The sequence below is a fragment of the Mustela putorius genome, unplaced genomic scaffold (assembly GCF_011764305.1).
Source record: "Mustela putorius furo isolate JIRA1106 unplaced genomic scaffold, ASM1176430v1.1 tig00000179_pilon_pilon_pilon, whole genome shotgun sequence".
NCBI classification, from domain to species: domain Eukaryota; kingdom Metazoa; phylum Chordata; class Mammalia; order Carnivora; family Mustelidae; genus Mustela; species Mustela putorius.
In genome coordinates, this window is record NW_025421305.1 from 14584860 (window position 1) to 14607815 (window position 22956).

The window sequence follows — 22956 nt, forward strand, 5'->3', positions numbered from 1 at the left end:
TTTTTCATTGAAATTAAGTACAAAAATTAAGTTGGCATGGTTATACTCATGTGCTGAAACTAAGCTGTGCCTGTAGAACCTTACATTACATTTAGATGTCAAGTTATTATTGAGCCCATGTTTGGCCAACCCTTATTTTAAGGCTTCAGGATAAGCATGGCCAAGGGGTTTCCAAAGCCAGGGTAGGTGTAGAAATAATAAATGTGTATATCAACAAAAACTGATTGCAGGAAGCCTAGGCCCAAGCCTATATAATGACTCGGATCTAGTTCAGTTTCAGATTGGAAACTTTAAGGATTATGAAATTTCTGAGAACTCAAGAGTATGTTCACCTAGAGGGGAAGCAGCAAAGCCCAAGACCAGTGAAATTCCTCTATAGTGTTGGCTTAAATTTCTAAGTTTGTTTTATTTTCTTGAAAACAATTCAATGTCTAGTCATTAAATAATTTTTGACGCAAAACTTTGGTGCTATGAATAGGTTAAACCTGCTGCAATATTTCCCGTCATGGAATAATATATAAAGGTAAAAGGTACTAAGTACATTCCCAAAGGTAAAAATCTGGTGATTTTGATTCTTTGGTAGAGAGGCCCTAGTAAAAGCAGGAATCATTTGGAGAAGAATGACTTTTCTTACGATTATTCAATCATAGGATATGTATTTTTGTTCTTTTACTTTTTTACCAATCTTTGTCATCAGCAGTATTAATAGATAATTTGGTGATTCCTCACTTCAGCATGGCAAACATGTTTGTTCCTCACCTTTGAATTCTCATCCCTCCATCTTGTGCTTTCCTGTTCAGTCATAACCCTCTACTTCTTCCAAGTTTGACAAAACATCCTTGAGTTCATTATATTTAGACATGCTAGTTTCCTTTTACAAGCTTTCATACCCAATTCCTCTTTTATTTATTTATTTTTAAAGATGTTATTCATTTGTTTGACAGATGGAAATCTCCCCATCGAGCAGAGAGCCCGATGTGGGACTTGATCCCAGGACCTGGGATCATGACCTGAGCCGAAGACAGAGGCAGAGCCACCCAGTCACCCCCCGATTCCTCTTTTAATGTCCATTTCTCATACTGTTATTTCCCTTAATAATATTCATTCTGCCTACTGTATGAATTTTTATTCATTTTGCAAATATTCATTATAGATTTTCTTATGCTTTTGGTTAGAATAAGATTTCTTTGGGTTAGGAACAGTAACTTTTGGTTAGAATAAGATTTCTTTGGGTTAGGAACAGTAACTTTCCCACAGTATTTAAGGTAAATTATACAAATAATGACTCTTCAACACAATTTTATCACAAGGACCCTCTCATTGGATATACTTGCTATGGTCATTGAAGCTAGTACTGATGGAAGTGGACTTTTGACTCCTGTAATATTTCATTTAGAAAAATGGCTCTCTTAGTTTAATTGCATAAATTTTGCATTTCCATTTGGAGCTGCCTACCCAGAGCAAATATGTCAAACATCTTCAAGTAAACCCTGACCCGGTTTTAGAATTCTTAGCTAATTTTGAGTTAGGAATTCCTTTCTTTAAACAGGATTTTAAAATTAATACAACAAACGCAAAAATAACATATTTTGTGTGTTACATTTTTAAAAAAGGCTTCAAATAATCCACAATATCACAAAATAACTTAATTTGAAATATAAAAAATAGGATCTACCCAAATTGATATACTTCTCATTGTTTTTGAAAAAGTTGATGAAGATATCGATTTAGAAAATACTTTTAAAAATACATTTTAGGGTACCTAGTTGTTTGGAATATTTGTGTGTGTAAAGTTGTACATAATTGACATAATAACATTACTACTTTAAAGTTTTCAAGTTCTTAAAAATATCTGCTTTTAGTCTATGATTTAACAAAGGGGTTGCTGTTTTGAGAGACTTAAAAAACTGCTCTCAATGATCACTTTCAATGAAAATCTAGTTAGAATTTTGGACCTCTTTTGCATAATTTCTAATATTTAACAAATAAATATTTTTTTCAAAAACAGTGCTTCTAACTAAATATTGTTCAAACTGGTTATAATATAAATTGTCTAGCATTGCCAAAATTTGATTCATAGTTCATCATTGTATTGTATTACCAAACAGTTAACTTGGAAAGGAAACTAGTATTTTACGTAAGCTCTCACTGTTTGGTAAATTCTATAATTATGTTAAGCAAATACTGTAGAAGTTGTAGATAGTCATCTCTGGTTAAATAATTAAATATAACTGTTGTTTTCTGCTAGAAGAATGATTATCAGGAACATTTCACTTTATTAAATAGTGCAATACCAGGATTAGCCTTGGTAAAATTAATTCTTGGTAAAATTAATACTTGCTTAATTGCTCCTGGTTTTTATACTAAGAAATTAATGAAAATTATAGTTTAGCCAGTGAGTAAGAGCTCAGACCAGATCTGGAGCCTGGCTGCCCAAGTTCAAATCCTTTTGTTAACCTCATTTTCTCTGTCTCTCAAGTGGGGATAATATACCCATAGGGCTTTGTGAAAATTAAATTGTGTACATGCAGTAAGCATTTACTAAATGGTAGCTGTTCTTGTTAATAGTGGATGTTAATATAGATTTCTTTTTCAATAAATCCTTTGGATAAAGATGGAAAACCATAGTTTAATTAATAGAATATTTTTAGTAAGTCATATTCTGACACTTGTTCTAGGAAGCTACTCTATTCCTTCTTTATTATTAAAAAATAGCTTTAAAAGTTTTGGTTTTTATATTTATAAACTCAAATGTTATTACTCTATACTCTGAAAATAATTTTAGTGCATAACAGTATATAGTATGCAGCCATAGTTTTCTAAAATAGCTAAGCTTTGTGATCCATGAAATGAATAATGATAACACTTAATTCACAGATTTATTGTGGGGATTACATGAGATAATACATTTGAATTGACTTTTTCTGTAAATTGAAAGTGCTTTAATTCTTGTCTAAGCAAACCACAAAAGTGATATTTCATTCTGTTTTGCCAAATGTATCTTAAATTAACTAACTTCATTATCAGTTTAGTGTTCAGTGCCCCAAGGGGCAAAATTTCATGGTAGGGTCAATGCAAATACAAGTGAATGGCTTCTTAAATTTTGCATCCTAGATACCTCTCTTGCTTTACCCTAATCCTGGCCCTGTTTCATACTGCTTATACACATTTTTTTCTTGAAGAGAAGATAGGCTGAAAGACATTTTGGCTGATAACATACTACTGCTGAAATAAAAATAACCCAGAGTATGCTGGTAACTTCATATTTTTGGCTCAGCTTATAGTGAAGCTAAGGACTTAAATTAATGAATAGTAGGCTTTTCTTTTTTAAATTTCAGATCAATTGCATTAATTCCTGAGTTATATGCATATGACTTCAAAGTTGTTTGCTCTCATTGAACTTGGTACTAAACCTGCCTGGCACATTCTTCATGCATGTTGGAGCTAGGAGGTTGGAAATTGATAGGATATTCTGCCACTTGAAACAAAGCTAAGGCAGTATGGGTTATGGTGACCTCTAGCACCTGGAATACATTCCTGAAAGCAAACAATAAATCATTTAATTATTCAGCAAATATTTTTAGAACTCCAGTTCTATGCTAGGAATGCATATGAATATATATAATAGGAAGCAAGACACAGTTGAATTAGCTATATCTATATTAATGATTTGTGACAAGAAAATTTCCTATCCTAAAATACAATTTCTATTGTAATAGATGTCCCATTTCTCTTAGGTTATTCAAATTTTTTAGCATGGTCTTTATAATTTTGGATCATCAGGCTGCTGTTTTCCTTTGTCTCTAGCAGCTTCTCCATTAGTGCACCACCACTTTACTTTAGTACCAGTAGCCTCTTTTGATTTCCTAAAATAATACCAGTTTCTCGGCACATTTTCCTTCATCTTGGGAGACTTCTACCTGTTGCTCCTCTCAAAGCACAGCCTCTTTATCTTCCTTCAAGTCTAAGCATTTGTGTTACCTTCTCAGGTATGTCTTCCTTAAATCACCCTCCAGGGTATCCATTTGTACATTCTTCATAAGAAATTCTGTTGTTTCATATAATTTTTCTGAATCTGGGGCACCTGGTTGGCTCAGTGGGTTAAGACTCTGCCTTCAGCTCTGGTCGTGATCTCAGGGTCCTGGGATCGAGCCCCGCATCGGGCTCTCTGCTCAGCAGGGAGCCTGCCTCCTCCTCTTTCTCTCCCTGCCTGTCTGCCTACTTGTGATCTCTATCTGTCAAATAAATAAATAAAATCTTTAAAATTTTTTTTTTTCTGAATCTGTCATTAGCTACTTATTTCCTTGTTTGTTTGTTTAAGATTTTGTTTATTTATTTGACAGACAGAGATCACAAGTAAACAGAGAGGCAGGCAGAGAGAAAGGAAAGGAGGCAGGCTCCCTGCTGAGCAGAGAGCCCGATGTGGGGCTCGATCCCAGGACCCTGGGATCATGACCTGAGCTGAAGACAGAGGCTTTAACCCACTGAGCCACCCAGGCGCCCCTCCTTGTTTGTTTATTGACTGCCACTTCCCATGGACTCCCCATGTAGGGAGGAGCCATATCTGTTCCTAGGAAGGAACATCTGTGCATAGGAAGTATTCAATAAATGTTTGATGTTTAGTGGATACAGTTTTTACAGACAAAACTAATTTTTAGTTTTACTGCAGATTGCCTAAATGTTCCATTATACTCCACTGCACTTCACTTTGAAAAAAAGTCTTCTAAATAATAGGCATTCTGAAATAATTTTTCATGTTTTTATTTTCTTTGAGTAAAGTAAACATACATATGTGTTTGACTAATGCTTAAAGGAAAAATAAGGGAGAAAGGAGTAAGTAAATATTTTATTTTTAAAGCATCCAGGTTATATATTAGGGCAGAATTAACCTCAAAGAACTTTAAACACTTTTACCTGCTCACTTTTCATTTATCAACAAATGTTTATTGAGTTCCTACTGTGTGCCAGGCAATTTTAGACATTTGGGATACTATTGTGAACAGGATAACTGTAGGAGACAGTTAAACATGTAAACAAATGAATACATAATCAATTTCAAATAATGATCAGTACTGTGAGGAAAATAGAGCAAAGTTGAGAGTAGCAGGAAAGTGGGAATTATGACTGTCTTGGACAGGATGTTCAGAGAAGGCTTTGCTGAGGAGGTACTGTCTGAGGATACAGCATGAATAATAGAATGGGTCAAGTATGGGAAGCTCTGGTAAAGAGGATTACAGACAGAGGAAACAGTAAATACAAAAACTGGGAGAGGGAGAATCATGCTGTGTCCAAGGAACAAAAAGATGATCTATATGGAAGAAGTAAGGAAGGAAGAAAGTAGTAGAAAGTGAGGCCTGAGTGGGGGCCAGATCTCAAGGCACCCTGGCTTACAAAGCCAGGATAAAGAGTTTGGATTTATTCTAGTATAGATGGAAAGTCATTGGAGGGTTTTGAGTAGGGTGGAGGGTGTGAGCAGTAGTTCATCAGCTTTATTGAAAAGACTGGAAGGCAGCAAGAGTAGAAGTATGAAAAGCAGTTGGAGGATGCCTTTGTGGTAGTACAGACAAGAGATAATAATGGCTTAGACTACAGTAATGTTAGAGATAATGAGAAGTTAAACTTGGGATGTATTTTGAAGTTAGAGTCAACATGACTTCCCAGGATTGGATGGTGGAGTTTGAGGGAAAGAGTAATTAAGGATGACTTTTTTTTTTGCTTTGGACAACTGTATATAAAGAACGATAATGATATGGGAAAAACTAGAGGATTGTTAAAGTTTATTTTACACATAGACATCAATTGAACATTGAGTTAGGAGGAAGAGGACAGATGCCTCTGAAATGATTCTTTAAGTCCACCGATCTTTGGCAGTTGGGGGATTGTTTATAATTTTTAGCTCCTACCATAGAGTGTCTTATAGAGTAGACAACAAATATTGGGTGGAACGTGGAATGTATGAATGTGTGAGGTGGACATTCATACATTTGAGCAGGTACATTGTCCTTTGTATAAAGGCATTTATTTAGATGCAGAAGTAAGAACTTGACCATAATAATTTCAAATGTTTGCATAACACTTGTGCCCGGCTCTGTTGTAAATGCTTTACATTTATTATTAATTCACTTAATTCTCACAATACTGCAATTTAAGTATTGTCATTACTATCACCACTTTACAGTTGAGAAAAGTATCATAATGTGTTTAAGTAACTTGTTCAAAGTCATGCAACCAATAAGGGCCACGATGTGAACCCATGTCATATGACTCCAAAGTCTCACAGCTGTCTACTGCACTGTATCTCCTCCTATTATCATGACATACTCATTATCATAAACCTATTTCTATATATCTGTGTGACCGCTTGGGGTGGGGGAGATGCAATAATAAAAGTGATACTTGACTGAAACATAAAGACTATTGGTTAAAAAAAAAAAAAAAAAACTACCTTAATCCTTGGAGGAGGCGTTCACTTTAGTATAATCCTATTGTGCTAATCTGAAGAGAAAGTAAAATGCCTGATTAGTAGCATACCTGAATCCTCTAAAGACTCAAGTTTATTTACATTTCTTTGTCTTTTTTAAAAAAGTTTTTTATGAATGTATAATGTATTATTTGTTTCAGGGGTACAGGTCTGTGATTCATCAGTCATACACAACACCCAGCACTCACCACAACACATACTCTCCCCCGTGTCTACCACCCAGCCACCCTATCTCCTACCCACCTCCCTTCCAGCAACCCTCAATTTGTTTCCTGAGATTAAGAGTCTCTTATGGTTTGTCTCCCTTTCTGGCTTCTTTCATCTTTTCTTTCTTTGTGAATCTTAGGGTCTCTTAAAATCTCATTGAAAGAAAAATGGGTTTAGGCCACTTCTGCTGAATATATGTGGATTTATACCCACACTATTTTCATTAAAAAATATATTTTGTATATAATTTGTCAGTGGCTAGAAAATATAAAACACTGACTATGACATCTAAGGGTTAGCTGCTGTTATTAACATTACTTTACTCCAATGAAAATGCTTACTTAGATTGCACTTCAGAGTGCCCTTAATGAAAGGAAAGACTAGGAAAGAATTATTTGATAATAAAAATTACATTGTATGGCACCTGGGTGTCTCAGTCAGTCAAATATATGCTTTCTGCTCAGGTCATGATCCCAGGGTCCTGAGATCGAGTCCCTCATTGGGCTCCCTGCTCAGGGTGGACTCTGTTTCTCCCTCTGTCCCCCCACCCCTGCTCATTTTCTCTCTCTCTCTGTCTTTCTCTTGTATTTATTTATAAATACATAGATAAATAAATAAATAAATAATCTTTAAAAAAATTACATTATGGGAGTTATAGGAAAAAAAACCCAGTATTGCTTATTTTTCGATTTAGCTTAACCTAGTTTATTGTGGTTTTAGTCAAATAGAAGTTTTTAGCTAGACCAATTCATCTTTTTCTTTTTGACCTCTGGGTTTTGGTCAAACCCACAAAGTCCTCCCTTATCAAGAAGTTGTAAAGATGGGGTGCCTGGGTGGCTCAGTGGGTTAAAGCCTCTGTCTTCGGCTCAGGTCATGATCTCAGGGTCCTGGGATTGAGCCCCACATCAAGCTCTCTGCTCAGCAGGGAGCCTGCTTCCCCCTCTCTTTCTGCCTGCCTCTCTTCCTACTTGTGATCTCTTTCTCTCTCTCTGTTAAATAAATAAAATCTTTAAAAAAAAGTTGTAAAGATACTGTGTTTATTTCTAATAATTTAAAAATTTTGTTTGATAGAAATAATTCATTTTCTATAACTTGTAAAGTTATAATCTCTTCCTTTCAAATTACTGAGCTTTTCAACACTTTATTGAATGAATTTTTTTGTGTGTGTGTGTGAAGATTTCATTTATTTGTCAGAGAGCGAGAGAGAGTTTGCACAAGCAGGGGGAGTGGCAGGCAGAGGGAGAAGCTGGCTTCCCAGTAAGCAAGGAGCCTGATGCAGAACTCAGTCCTAGGACTCTGGGATTATGACCTGATCCAAAGGTAGACGCTCAACCCATTGAGCCACCCAGGCATCCCTGAATGAACTATTCTTATATTTTTACAAAACCTACTTATTTTCTACATTGCTTTGTGTATATACTTACTGTTGTACCACTTTCCCTTTTGATATAAACCCAGCATTTTGGCAATCTCTCTGTTTTTTTGTTGTTCTTAGGTCAAGGATTAAAAAAGTAAAACATGGATGGGCTCCCTTTTTATGAACTTATAAGCAGTCACCTCCAGAAAATCATAAATTTTGAATCAGTGTTTTGGTGAATTTTACTGCTAGTCTTATCTTTTTATAAATGGTACTTTAAAAATTAGACTTTCAAGCTTTTTGCTTGATATATAGAAGTGTAATTATTTTTCATATTGTGAATAATGGTATTGTCATTTTTTTCATTTAATACTTTAATCTTTTATTTCTTTTCATTGTTGAGTTGGCTGGAACCTCACAGTATTGAATAGAAAGCTCATATGATAATAGGCATCCTTTTGTTGTCTCTGATTTTTTTAAGGGCAATGATTGTAATGTTTCACCATTACATATGACGTTTGCTGTGGGTTTTGGTACATTTGTATATGCCATTTATCAAATTAGGAAGTACCCTATCATTCCTGGCTGAATAAATTTTCTCCCTCCCTTGCTCCTTTCCTTTCCTTTTCCTTCTCCTTTCCTCTTTTTTAAAAAATATTTTATTTTATTTGTGTGTGTGTGTGTGTGTTCCGAAATTCATTGTTTATGCACCACACCCAGTGCTCCATGCAGTACTGCCTCCTTAATACCCACCACCAGGCTCACCCAACCCCGCACCCTTACCCCTCCAAAACCCTCAGTTTGTTTCTCAGAGTCCACAGTCTCTCACAGTTTTTCTCCCCCTCTCGATTTCCTCCAGTTCACTTCTCCTCCATCTCCCAATGTCTTCCATGTTATTCCTTATGCTCCACAAGTGAGTGAGTGAAACCATATGATAATTGACTCTTTTTGCTTGGTTTATTTCACTCAGCATAATCTCCTCTAGCAATGGCCACAGTCACCAAATTGTGGAAGGAACCAAGATGCCCTTCAGTGGATGAATGGATAAAGAAGATATGGTCCATACACACAATGGAGTATTATGTCTCCATCAGAAAGGATGAATACCCAGCTTTTGTATCAGCATGGACTGCACTGGGGGAGATTATGCTGAGTGAAATAAATCTTTCCCTCCTTTTAATTACAAATAGGTTTTAAAATGAGAACTTATTCCTTCATTGATTTTGATAAGATTTTTCACCTTTGACTTACTTATTAGTGAGGTGAATGCCATTATAGATCTTTCCATGTTGACATGGTTTTGCAACATGGATAAACTCAACTTTGGTAATGATATATTCTCTTTTTGTCACTGCTGATTTGAATTACTATTATTTCTTGTTTAGGATTTTTACATCTCTGTTCATGAGTAAGAATGGGCTATAATTGCCTTTTTGATGCCCTTGACAACTTTTAGTATCACTGTTGTACTAGTCTCATAAAATGAGATCAAGAATGTTTCCACTTTTCCCATTCTCAGAAGAGTTTGAGTAAAAGTGGAATCATCTGTTCTTTGAATGACTGGTAGATTTAACTGGTAAAACCAATGGTGCTTGATATGCTTGATATCCTTATAGGAAGATTTTTAATTACCAATTTAGGTTTTTTAATAGTTTTGGGGAGTATTGATACTTTTTTGTTTTTTATTCATTTATATCTTCTGTGGAATTTTCCATTTGGTCTAAGTTTTCCAATTTATTGACATAAAGTTATTCATAGTAATCCCCTATTATCTTTCTAATTTTTTTATGATGGTCCTACTTTTTGCTCCAAGGTACTGTTTATCGGTCTCTTTTGTTTTTCTCAATCTGACTGGAGGTTTGTTTAATACAATTAATTCAGAGAACTGATTATTAGCTTTGTGATCAAACTCTATATTTTATCTTTGTTTTTAGTTTCATTAAATTATGCTCATGTCTTTATTATTTCTGTCTTTGTACCTTCTTTGGGTCTTTTCTGTGTATGACATTTGAAGTTAAAGATTTTTCTAGTCCTTTACATATATAGAACAAAAATTGGCAATTAGTATTTTAAGTGGAGAAAAGGATCTCATCTGAATTCTAAATTTCTGCTGTCAATTGTAACTAAATTTGTAGTGCTTTCCATATCAGACAAAATGATTTTGATAAGTACATGGGAAAATAATACTTACCAATGTAGTTTTAATGTCATCTGGTTTGATATAGGATTCACCTTTATTTGATTTGATTAAACAAGCAAAAGACCGAGAAGGACCAGCTGATCACCTTGAACCTGCTTGTACTCTCAACCTTCCACTCCAGAGTAATCACACTGCCGCTGATATGTAAGTAGAATGTATGATATGTTATTCATTCAACCTGCAATTACATTTTGAACATGGTATAAGGCACGATACTCTATAGAAACTATAGGGAATAGAATTTTGAATAAGATACTTGTTTTGCTCTGAAGAAGCAGGAATATAAGGCATATGACCCAAATAAAGATCATATAAAGTGGTACAGAGTGCTGTTGAGATCACTTAGGGTTGATGTAATGAGGATAGTTTTTATGGTAGAGATGGCAAATTAATTAGGCCTGAAAGATGGAAAACAGGATTTCTGTGTGGAAACTGGAGAGGAAGGAGGAGACACAAAGTGTTCCAACAGTCAGAAAAGTGTAAGGCCAGGAAAGCAGGAAACATTTTCAGGGAGTACAGATCAGTGCATTTGGGGTGAAGCATAAGATAGGCATAGGAACTAGAATGGGACATCAACAATCAACATCAACATCAACAATTAGTTGGTAAGTACATGATGATGATGATGATGATGATGGAAGAAGAAAGCAAATAGCTAATATTTCTTGAGGGTTTACTGTGTGCTGGACAGTTGCCTAAGTGTTTGTGATTCTTTTATTTTTCCATTTAATCTTTATAACAGCCCTGTAAGGTAGTAGATTCTGCTATCAGCCTCAGTTATCTGTAAAATAGGAATTAGAGAGGGTAATGCGCCAAAGTCAACAGAAATCAAATCCAAGCAATCTGACCCCAAAACTCATGTACTTCAACATTCCAACTACTGTGCCTTTCACAGAAATGTGCCTACTGTTGTTTCTGTTTAGTTTAGTCTAGGAATTGACATTATAATGTTCTGTGATTAGTTCAGGGTCTATTTTCCAGAGATGTCCTTTCCAAGCTAACTTGTACCCAGAGTATTTCTAGCATAGGATGCCTCTGCCTTCATATATAGATTTGTCTGTTAGGTTATGCACTAATATAAACAGGTCAAGACTTACCTTCTTCTAAGTGCCAGGATGTTTTCTAGACACTGAGAATGAAAGGCGAATAAGATGAGCTAGGTTCTTCCTCTCATAGCACTTAGGTTATGGGGGAAATAAACTAATATGTGATGTGTTTTTAGAGTATACACTAAATTTGGACATCTGGTTGGCTCAGTCAGTAAAGCATGCAACTCTTGATCTTGAGATTAGGAGTTCAAGCCCCATGTTGGGTGTAGAGATTACTTAAAAAAAGAGAGAGAGAGAGAGAAAAGAAAGTATACCAAGTACTGTAATAGAAATAAAGTACTGTGAGAGAAACTGAGAGTGTAGGGATGCTTAGGGAAGCTTTTTCTGATAAAGTGATATTTGACCTGAGACCTCAAGGACAATTGGATGCTGGCTAGGCACACATCTGCATCATGTACATTCCAGATAGAGCAAATGGCAAGTACAGTGGCCCTAGGACAGACCAAACTTAGCTGGTTTGAAGAACAGAAAGAAGTTCCAGTGTGGCTGGGACTTATCAAGTGATAAGAGGAGGTTGGAGGTACAAGATAAGGTTGGAGAGGTAAACTGAGGCCAGACCTTGTAGAGTTCTATGAGCCATAGAAAAGGTTTTAGATTTTAGCAGAGAATGGAAAAGCATTAAAGTTTTAAGTAATGATGCATCTTGCTATACTTTGTATTTTTAAAGGGCTATTTTTTGGCTGCTATTTAAAGTGCAGGTGGGTTTGGAGGAGGGAAGAAGTAGGAAGACCAGTTTGGAGACAGTTTTAATAGTCCAAGTGAGAGATGTAAGTGACTTGATCTAAGATATGTCGATAAAGATAGAAAGGAATGGAATGATCCAGAATGTATTTTAGAGGATGATTTAATAAAACTTGGTTTTGCATTGAGTTTGAAGAATTGGAAAAGGGAGAAATTAAAAATAGCTCCTAGGTTTTAGATTTTAGAAACTGGATGTAATGTGGACTCGTTTATTGAGATGGGAAAAACAGAGGGAAGAAATCAAGACTTCCCCTTTGGCCTTCTTAAGTTTGAGATTCAACTAGTGATGTTCTATAGGTAGTTGAATATTTGTACCTAGAACTCCAGAGAGACCAACTCCTGTCCAAGTTTAGTTTGTCTACAATATTGTGAATTAGAGAATTGAAGGGAAGTTCAAGATTGGAAGTAGACTAAACCCTGGTACTTAAAAGGTTACAATGGTGATTCCCTTTTCCTAGTATACTAGTTAAATACTACATATAGTAGAAATATCCACAGTAAAGTACAAATCCTCTTTCCTGCTTAGAATTATTTCTTAGCTACTAAAACAAAATTAGAACATAGATCTGAATTATCCTGTGAAAAGCAACACAAGGGTGGTAGAATGTCAGAAATTGAGAGAGAATATTTATTAATATCTCTGTGTAGATTTATGTCTGACACGTTTAGTATACAGGTATAAATCTTCCTTGATAATATATCTGAATACAGTATTCTATACTGTGTGGTATTTGTTTTATCATACATATGAACCATAGTTATCAATGAAACATTTTTTTAAAGATTTTATTTATTTATTTGACAGACAGAGATCACAAGTAGGCAGAGAGGCAGGCAGAGAGAGAGGGGAGAAGCAGGCTTCCTGCTGAGCAGAGACCCCGATGAGGGGCTCGATCCCAGGACCCTGGAATCATGGCCTGCGCTGAAGGCAGAGGCTTTAACCCACTGAGCCACCCAGGCACCCCTCAATGAAACATTTTTAAGAGGGAAATCAGAAACATAACAGCACTATTTTGGTACCAATAACTTGTTCCTTTAACCTGGAGTTATTTGATAATCTCAATTTCACTATAATTATTAAAATTGAACATATACACTACGCAGCTATTTTTTTCTTCAAAAAAAACAGTAACTCTCAGAAAAAGCTATTTATTAAAATAGTTAGAAATGATAATGTCAAGCTTAGTTTTCCTATTAGGCTGTATCTTTTCCAGCTTATGTTTAAATAGCTTGCTGAAACTGGTGTAGCCACACTGGCAAACAGTGTGGAGGTTCCTCAGAAAGTTAAAAATAGAACTACACTATGATGCAACAGTTCCACTGCTAGGTATTTACCCAGTGGCCACAAAAATACAAATTTGAAGGGGCACATGCTCCCTGATGTTTATAGCAGCATTATCAACAACAGCCAATCTATGGAAAGAGTCCAGATGTTCATCAACTGATGAATGGATAAAGAAGATGTTGTATGCATACACACACACACACACACACACACACACACACACACAATGGAATATTACTCAGCCATCAAAAAGAATGACATCTTGCCATCTGTAACAACATGGATGGAGCTGGAGTATATTATGTTAAGCAAAATAAGTCAGAGAAAGACAAATACCATATGATTTCACTCATGTGAAATTAAGAAACAGAACAGATGAACATAGAGGAAGGGAGAAAAAAAAGAGAGAGAGAGAGGGGAAACAAACCCATAAGAGACTCTTAATGATAGAGAACAAACTGAGGGTTGGTGGAAGGAGGTTGGGGGGGATGGGTGATGGGTATTAAAGAGGACACTCATTGTAATGAGCACTGTCTTATATATATGTGATGAATCACTGAATTCTCCTGAAACCAATACTGTACTGTATGTTAAATAACTAGAATTTAGATAAAAATTTTTAAAAAATGTTTCTTTAGAGAAGGAATTTGGTATAGAATAACAGATTAAATAGATATGTTTGGATGCATGTGTACAGCCATGCGTGTGTGAGAGAGAGAGAGAAGGAGAGAAAGAGAGAGACTCTTAGGGAACTTCAAATGAAGGCTTTTTCTTTGAATATGTTTAGGTATCTTTCTCCTGTAAGATCCCCAAAGAAAAAAGGATCAACTATACGTGTAAATTCTACTGCAAACACAGAGGGACAAGCAACCTCAGCCTTCCAGACTCAGAAGCCATTGAAATCTACCTCCCTTTCACTTTTTTACAAAAAAGGTTAGTAGATGATTATTTTCAAGAAGGACTCTGGAACCTGGCTGTGACTGGGTTCAAATCATGGCTCTTCTGCTTACTAGGTATGTCCTTGGCAAAGTCACTTAATAGCTCTATGCCTCAGTTTCTTCATCTGTAAAGTGGAAATGATAATAATAATTTATTTTGTAATAATAGTAATCTACCTTATAAGCTTTTTTAGTTAATTAAATGAATTAATACATAAAATGTTTCAACAGTGTCTAGCACATAGTTAACACTCAGAAAGTATAAGATGTTGTTACTGTTGCTGCTGCTGCTTTTGTCAGGCTTTCAAATTTATGTTTGGAAATATTTAACCCTGACATTACTTTTGCTGTTCAGGTGTGTATGTGAAGTTAAGATTGTACAGTGTTCTGTAGTCTAATGTAGGCACATTTCCTGGTAATTAGGCTGAGTAGCATTCTCTGACTATGTGTGTGTGAGGTGGAGCAGGGCTGTCTGTACGTGCATATATAGAGCTGACTTTTGAACAAGGTGGGGAATAAGGGTAAATAATCCCCCCATGTAGTAAAAAATCCACATTTAGCTTTTGGCTCCCTAGACACTTTACTGATAGCCTACTGTTGACTAGAAGCCTTACCAACAGTGTAAACAATTATCACATATTTTATATGATATATGTATTAAATACTATAATAAGCTGAGAAAAGAAAGTGTTATTAAGAAAATCATAAAATACATTTATAGTACTGCCCTGTATTTATTTATTTAAAAAAATCCACGTATAAGTGGACCCTCTTAGTTCAAACCCATGTTGTCTTAGAGTCAGCTGTATGTGCAGGTGCACACCCAGTGAAGCTCTCTGAAGGGACATAAAAGGCCAGATTCCTCTGTGATAAATCTGTTTCTGATTTTATTCAAGTCAGAAATATACTCAAGTCAGAATTTTATAACCATGTTGTAAGATAACCCTTAAGTTAGAACAGTGTTTCCAGAGTGTGTTCCCCAACCAGCAAAATCCACCTCACCTGAAAAGTTGTAGAAAGGAAAATTTTTGTTTAGGCTCCACCTTAGAACTCCTCAAACAGAAACTCTAGGTTGAAGTGGGGGAAAAAAAAATTCCTTGTTTTAACAAGCCTTCCAAAGCTAATCTGATGCATGCTAAAATGAGAACCACCAGGATAGTTAAAAAATTCTGATTCCTTTATGCAAGTCTCTGAAAGGTACATTTAAAATAAGAGTCATTATATTTAAAGTAGATGGAAAAAAATTAAATTTAGTAGATTTCTTTTCTCCAGGCCTATGTCCCAGTAATATTTTTATAGACTTTGTAAATAAATCTTATGTTAGTATTCAAGTATTATTTTGCCTTCTATTTACCTAACTCCGTACTAAGACTAGGGGTTATTTTTTCATAAAGAAAATAGTGGTAGAGGTAAGGTTACTGTTAAGGTGCTGTTTATTATTGGTGGAAATACAAGCTGGCACAGTCACTCTGGAAAACAGTATGGAGGTTCCTCAAAAAGTTAAAAATAGAACCATCTACAATCCAGCAATTGTACAACTGGTATTTACCCAAAGGAGACAAAAATACTAATTTGAAAGGATACATGCACCCCAGTGTTTATAGCAGCATTATCTATAATAGCCAAACTATGGAAACAGCCCAGGTGTTCATTGATTGATGAATAGCTAAGGAAGATGTGGTATAAATATGCAATGGAATATTACCCAGCCATAAAAATGAATGAAATCGGGGGGAGGAGTCAAGATGGAAGAGAAGTAGCAGGCTGAGATGACATCAGGTAGCCGGAGTTCAGCTAGATAGCTTATCTAATCATTGCAAACACCTACAACTCTAATGGGAATTCGAAGAGAAGGGCAGCAACAATTCTAGAAACAGAAAGTTGGTCACTTTCTGAAAGGTAGGACCTGCGGAGAAGTGAATCCAAAGTGATGGGAAGATAGACCGCGGGGAAAGGGCGATAGCTCCCGGCAGGCGGTGGAGCAATGGGGCACAAAATCAGGACTTTTAAAAGCCTGCTCCACTGAGGGGCATCGCTCCAGAGGCTAAACTGGGGGAAAGCCCACACAGGGTCAGCGTAACCCCAGGTCCTGCAGGGTCACAGAAGGACCGGGGATGTCTGAGTGACGTAGAGCTTGCAGGTATTAGAGCAGGGAAGCCAGCTACAGCGACAAAGCTGAGGAGTGAGCTCTCACTAAACAAAATCTAACCAAGTTGGGGTTACCTTGAACCGGGCACAGGCAGGGTGAGCTTGGAGCACAGCCGGTGACCAGGGAGACGGAGTGACTGAGCACTTTTCTCCAAGTGTGTGGCTGGAGGCCAGGGAGACGGAAGTGCGAGCACTTTTCTCCAAGCGTGAGCGATTGAGCGCTTTTCTCCAAGCGCAACCAGAGGCCAGGGAGATGGGAAGGATTGGGCACTCTTCTCTGAGGATGCACTGCTCCTCCAGGCGGGAGATTAGGAGGCCACCATTTTCATTCCCGTCCTCTGGTACTCTACGGAAAGCATTCATGGAACAAAAGCTCCCCAAAGTGAACCCAAGCGGATTACTTAACCTGGCCCCTGATAAGGGCGGGGCAATTCTGCCTCCGGCAAAGACACCTGAGAAACACTACAACAGGCCCCTCCCCCAGACGATCAACAAGAAACCCAGCCAAGACCAGATTAACTTACCAAGGAGAACAGCAGAATTCCAGAGGAGGAGAAAGCAAATCTTATCTGGACAAAATGACAAGGAGGAAAAACTCACCACAAAAAAAAGAAAAAGAGGCAATACTAAAGGCTGGGGACCTAATCAATATGGACATTGGTAATATGACAGATCTAGAGTTCAGAATGATGATTCTCAAGGTTCTAGCTGGGCTTGAAAAAGGCATAGAAGATATTAGAGAAACCCTCTCCAGAGAGATAAAAGTCCTTTCTGGAGAAATAAAAGAACTAAAATATAACCAAGTTGAAATAAAAAAAGCTATTAATGAGGTGCAATAAAAAATGGAAGCTCTTACTGCTAGGATAAATGAGGCAGAAGAAAGAATTAGTGACATAGAAGACCAAATGACAGAGAATAAAGAAGCTGCGCAAAAGAGAGACAAATACTGGACCACGAGGAGAGAATTTGAGAGATAAGTGACACCATAAGATGACACAACATTAGAATAATTGGGATTCCAGAAGAAGAAGAAAGAGAGAGGGGAGCAAAAGGTATATTGTAGAGAATTATTGTAGAGAATTTCCCTAATATGGCAAAGGGAACAAACATCAAAATCCAGAAGATGCAAAGAACGCCCCTCAAAATCAATAAAATCAATAAAAATAAAATCAAAATAGGTCCACACCCTGTCACCTGATAGTAAAATTTACAAATCTTAGCAACAAAGAGAAAATCCTGAAAGCAGCCTGGGAAAAGAAGTTTGTAACATACAAGGATAAAAACATTAGATTGGCAGTGAACTTATCCACAGAGACCTGGCAGGCCAGAAAGAGCTGGCATGATATATTCAGAGCACTAAACTAGAAAAACATGCAGCCAAGAATATTATATCCAGCTAGGCTATCATTAAAAATAGAAGTAGAGATAAAAGGCTTCCAAGACAAACAAAAACTGAAAGAATTTGAAAACACCAAACAAGCCCTACAGGAAATATTGAAAGGGGTCCTCTAAGCAAAGAGAGAGCCTAAAAGTAGTAGATCAGAAAGGAACAGAGACAATATACAGTAACAGTCACCTTACAGGCAATACAATGGCACTAAATTCATTATCTCTCAATAGTTACCCTGAATGTTAATGGGCTATATGCCCCAATCAAAAGACACAGGGTATCAGAGTGGATAAAAAAACAAAACCCATCAATATGCTGCCTACAACAAACTCATTTTAGACCCGAAGACACCACCAGATTTAAAGTGAGGGGGTGGAAAACAATGCACCATGTTAATGGACATCAGAAGAGCGCCAGAGTGGCAATCCTTATATCAGATCAATTAGATTTTAAGCCAAAGACTATAATAAGAGATGAGAAAGGACACTATATCATATTCAAAGGGTCTGTCCACCCAGAAGACCTAACAATTTTAAATATCTATGCCCCTAACATGGGAGCAGCCAACTATATAAACCAATTAATAACAAAATCAAAGAAATACATCGACAACAATACAATAATAGTAGGGGACTTTAACACTCCACTCACTGAAATGGACAGATCCTCTAAGCAAAAGATCAACAAGGAAATAAAGGCCTTAAATGATACACTGGACCAGATGGACATCAGAGATATATTCAGAACATTCCATCCCAAAATAATAGAATACACATTCTTCCCTAGTGCACATGGAACATTCTCCAGAGTAGACCACATCCTGGGTCATAAATCAGGTCTCAAATGGTATCAAAAGATTGGGATCATTCCCTGCATATTTTCAGACCACAATGCTCTGAAGCTAGAACTCAATCACAAGAGGAAATTTGGAAAGAACACAAATACATGGAGACTAAACAGAATCCTTCTAAAAAATGAATGGGTCAACCAGGAAATTAAAGAAGAATTGAAAAAATTCATGGAAACAAATGAAAATGAAAACACAACGGTTCAAAATCTGTGGGACACAGCAAAGGCAGTCCCAAGAGGAAAATATATAGTGGTACAGGCCTTTCTCAAGAAACAAGAAAGTTCTCAAAAACACAACCTAACCCTACACCTAAAGGAGTTGGAGAAAGAACAACAAAAAAAGCCTAAACCCAGCAGGAGAAGAGAAATCATAAAGATCAGAGCAGAAATCAATGAAATAGAAATTAAAAAAAAATAGAACAAATCAACGAAACTAGGAGCTGGTTCTTTGAAAGAATTAATAGGATTGACAAAGCCCTGGCCAGACTTATCAAAAAGAAAAGAGAAAGGACCCAAATAAATAAAATCACGAATGAAAGAGGAGATATCACAACCAACACCAAAGAAATACAAGCAATTATAAGAACATACTATGAGAAACTCTACACCAACAAATTCGACAATCTGGAAGAAATGGATACATTTCTAGAGACTATAAACTACCACAACTGAACCACAAAGATATAGAAAGCCTGAACAGACCCATAACCAGTAAAGAGATTGAAACAGTCATTAAAAATCTCCAAACAAACAAAAGCCCAGGGCCAGACAGCTTCCCGGGGGAATTCTACCAAACATTTAAAGAAGAACTAATTCCTATTCTCCTGAAACTGTTCCAAAAAATAGAAGTGGAAGGAAAACTTCCAAACTCATTTTATGAGGCCAACATCACCTTGATCCCAAAACCAGACAAGGATCCCATCAAAAAAGAGAACTACAGACCAATATCCTTGATGAACACAGATGCGAAAATTCTCACTCAAATAACTGGACAATAGGATCCAACAGTACATTAAAAGGATTATTCACCATAACCAAGTAGAATTTATTCCAGGGCTGCAAGGTTGGTTCAGCATCCACAAATCAATCAATGTGATACAAGAAAGAACAAGAACCATGTGATACTCTCAATAGATGCTGAAAAAGCATTTGACAAAGTGCAGCATCCCTTCCTGATTAAAACTCTTCAAAGTGTAGGGATAGAGGGCACATACCTCAATATTATCAAAGCCGTCTATGAAAAACCCACTGCAAATATCATTCTCAATGGAGAAAAACTGAAAGCTTTTCTGTTAAGGTCAGGAACACAGCAGGGATGTCCGTTATCACCACTGCTATTCAACATAGTACTAGAAGTCCTAGCTTCAGCAGTCAGACAACAAAAAGAAATTAAAGGCATCCAAATCAGCAAAGAAGAAGTCAAACTATCACTCTTTGCAGATGAAATGATACTTTAGGTGGAAAACCCCAAACCACTCCAAATCTGCTAGAACTTGTACAGGAATTCAGTAAAGTGTCAGGATATAAAGTCAATGCACAGAAATCAGTTGCATTTCTTTACACTAACAACAAGACAGTAGTAAGAGAAATTAAGGAGTCCATCCCATTAACAATTTTACCTAAAACCATAAGAAACCTAGGAATAAACCTAACCAAAGAGGCAAAGAATCTATACTCAGAAAACTATAAAGTACTCATGAAAGAAATGGAGGAAGACACAAAGAAATGGAAAAATGTTCCATGCTCCTGGATTGGAAGAACAAATATTGTGAAAATGTCTATTCTACCTAAAGCAATCTACGCATTTAATGCAATCCCTAACAAAATCCCACCCATTTTTCTCAAAGAAATAAAACAAATAATCCTAAAATTTATATGGAACCAAAAAAGACCTCGAATAGCCAAAGGAATATTGAAAAAGAAAGCCAAAGTTGGTGGCATCACAATTCCAGACTTCAAGCTCTATTACAAAGCTGTCATCATCAAGACAGCATGGTACTGGCACAAAAATGAACACATAGATCAATGGAACAGAATAGAAATAGAAATAGAACAGAAATAGACCCTCAACTGTATGGTCAACTAATCTTAGACAAAGCAGGAAGGAATGTCCAATGGAAAAAAGACAGCCTCTTCAACAAATGGTGCTGGGAAAATTGGACAGCCACATGCAGAAAAATGAAATTGGACCATTTCCTTACACCACACACAAAAATAGACTCAAAATGGATGAAGGACCACAGTGTGAGAAAGGAATCCATCAAAATCCTTGAGGAGAACACAGGCAGCAACCTCTTTGACCTCAACCGCAGCAACTTCTTCCTAGGAACATCACCAAAGGCAACAGAAGCAAGGGAAAAAATGAACTATTGGGATTTTATCAAGATCAAAAGCTTTTGCACAGCAAAGGAAACAGTGAACAAAACCAAAAGACAACTGACAGAATGGGAGAAGATATTTGCAAACGACATATCAGATAAAGCGCTAGTATCCAAAATCTATAAAGAGCTTAGCAAACTCAACACTCAAAGAACAAATAATCCAATCAAGAAATGGGCAGAGGACATGAACAGACATTTCTGCAAAGAAGACATCCAGATGGCCAACAGACACATGAAAAAATGCTCCACATCACTCAGCATCAGGGAAATACAAATGAAAACCACAATGAGATATCACCTCACACCAGTCAGAATGGCTAAAATTAAGAAGTCAAGAAATGACAGATGCTGGCTAGGATGCGGAGAAAGGGGAACCCTCCTACACTGTTGGTGGGAATGCAAGCTGGTGCAACCACTCTGGAAAACAGTTTGGAGGTTCCTCAAAAAACTGAAAATAGAGCTACCTTGTGACCCAGCGAGTGCATTACTGGGTATATATCCTAAAAATACAAATGTGGTGCTCCGAAGGGGCACGTGCACCCTAATGTTTATAGCAGCAATGTCCACAATAGCCAAACTAGGGAAAGAACCTAGATGTCCATCAACAGATGAATGGATAAAGAAGAGATGGTATATATATACAATGGAATACTATGCAGCCATCAAAAGAAATGAAATCTTGCCATTTGCGATGATGTGGATGGAACTAGAGGGTATTATGCTTAATTAAATAAGTCAGTCGGAGAAAGACAACTATCATATGATCTCCCTGATATAAGGAAGTAGAGATGCAATGTGGGTGGTTTGGGGGTAGGAAAACAAAAAAAATGAAAAAAGATGGGATCAGGAGGGAGACAAACCATAAAAGACTCACTCTCAAAAAACAGACTGAGGGTTGCTGGGGGGAGTGGGGATAGAGGGTGGTGGGGATATGGACACTGGGGAGGGTATTTGCTATGATGAGTGCTGTCAAATGTGTAGATTCACAGACCTGTACCCCTGGGGATAAAAATACATTATATGTTTATTAAATAAATAAATTAATTTAAAAAAATTAAAAAAAAAATGAAATCTTGCCATTTCCAATGATGTGGATAGAGCTAGAATGTATAATGCTAAGTGAAATATGTCAGTCAGAGACAGACAATTATCATATGATCTCACTCATATGTGAAATTGGAGAAACAAAACAGATGAACATAGGGGAAGTAAAAAGGGAAAACCAAAAAACAGACTTACCTATAGAGACCAAACTGATGGTTACCAGAGCAGGAAGTGGATGAAATAGGTGATGGGGATTCAAGAGGGCACTTGTGAGGAGCACCGGGTGTTGTATAGAAGTGATAAATCACTAAATTCTATATCTGAAACTAATATTACATGGTATATTAACTACCTGGGCTTTAAATAAAAACTTGAAAAAAAAAAAACAGGGAAAAAAATGCTGTTTAATAGAATTATAGTTACAGCAATTTAGTATTTTGAAAAATTCACTTGTTGAACAGTAAACCTAAGTCCCCTTATCTCTGCAGTGTACCGACTAGCATATCTTCGACTAAATACCCTGTGTGCACGCCTTCTGTCTGACCACCCAGAACTAGAACATATCATCTGGACCCTTTTTCAGCATACATTGCAAAATGAGTATGAACTCATGAGAGACAGGCATTTGGATCAGGTAAGAAAATAATGCACTTCACTACTCTTCTCCTACTCATTTGTTAACTGTGCACTGATTTCTTAAAAGATTAGATTCAAACAAGAAGCTAGATCAATTTAGCAGACTTAATATATATGCATTCTTTTGCTTCCTTTTATAATTTTGCTATAGTTCTTAGAGCTTTAGAGCTCAGGAGTATTTCAGTGACTT

General features: G+C 36.6%; 1 protein-coding gene across 2 annotated transcripts in view; it reads left to right on the forward strand.

Annotated features, from left to right (window-relative positions):
• Nucleotides 1–22956, forward strand: part of RB1 (RB transcriptional corepressor 1) — a 161530-nt gene that overhangs the window by 116298 nt on the left and 22276 nt on the right. For both annotated transcript variants that reach the window (XM_013059804.2, XM_045076673.1), the window contains 3 exons: nucleotides 10271–10389; nucleotides 14168–14313; nucleotides 22619–22764. In XM_013059804.2, the coding sequence (XP_012915258.2) occupies nucleotides 10271–10389; nucleotides 14168–14313; nucleotides 22619–22764 (411 nt within the window). The remainder of the gene's footprint in view (nucleotides 1–10270; nucleotides 10390–14167; nucleotides 14314–22618; nucleotides 22765–22956) is intronic.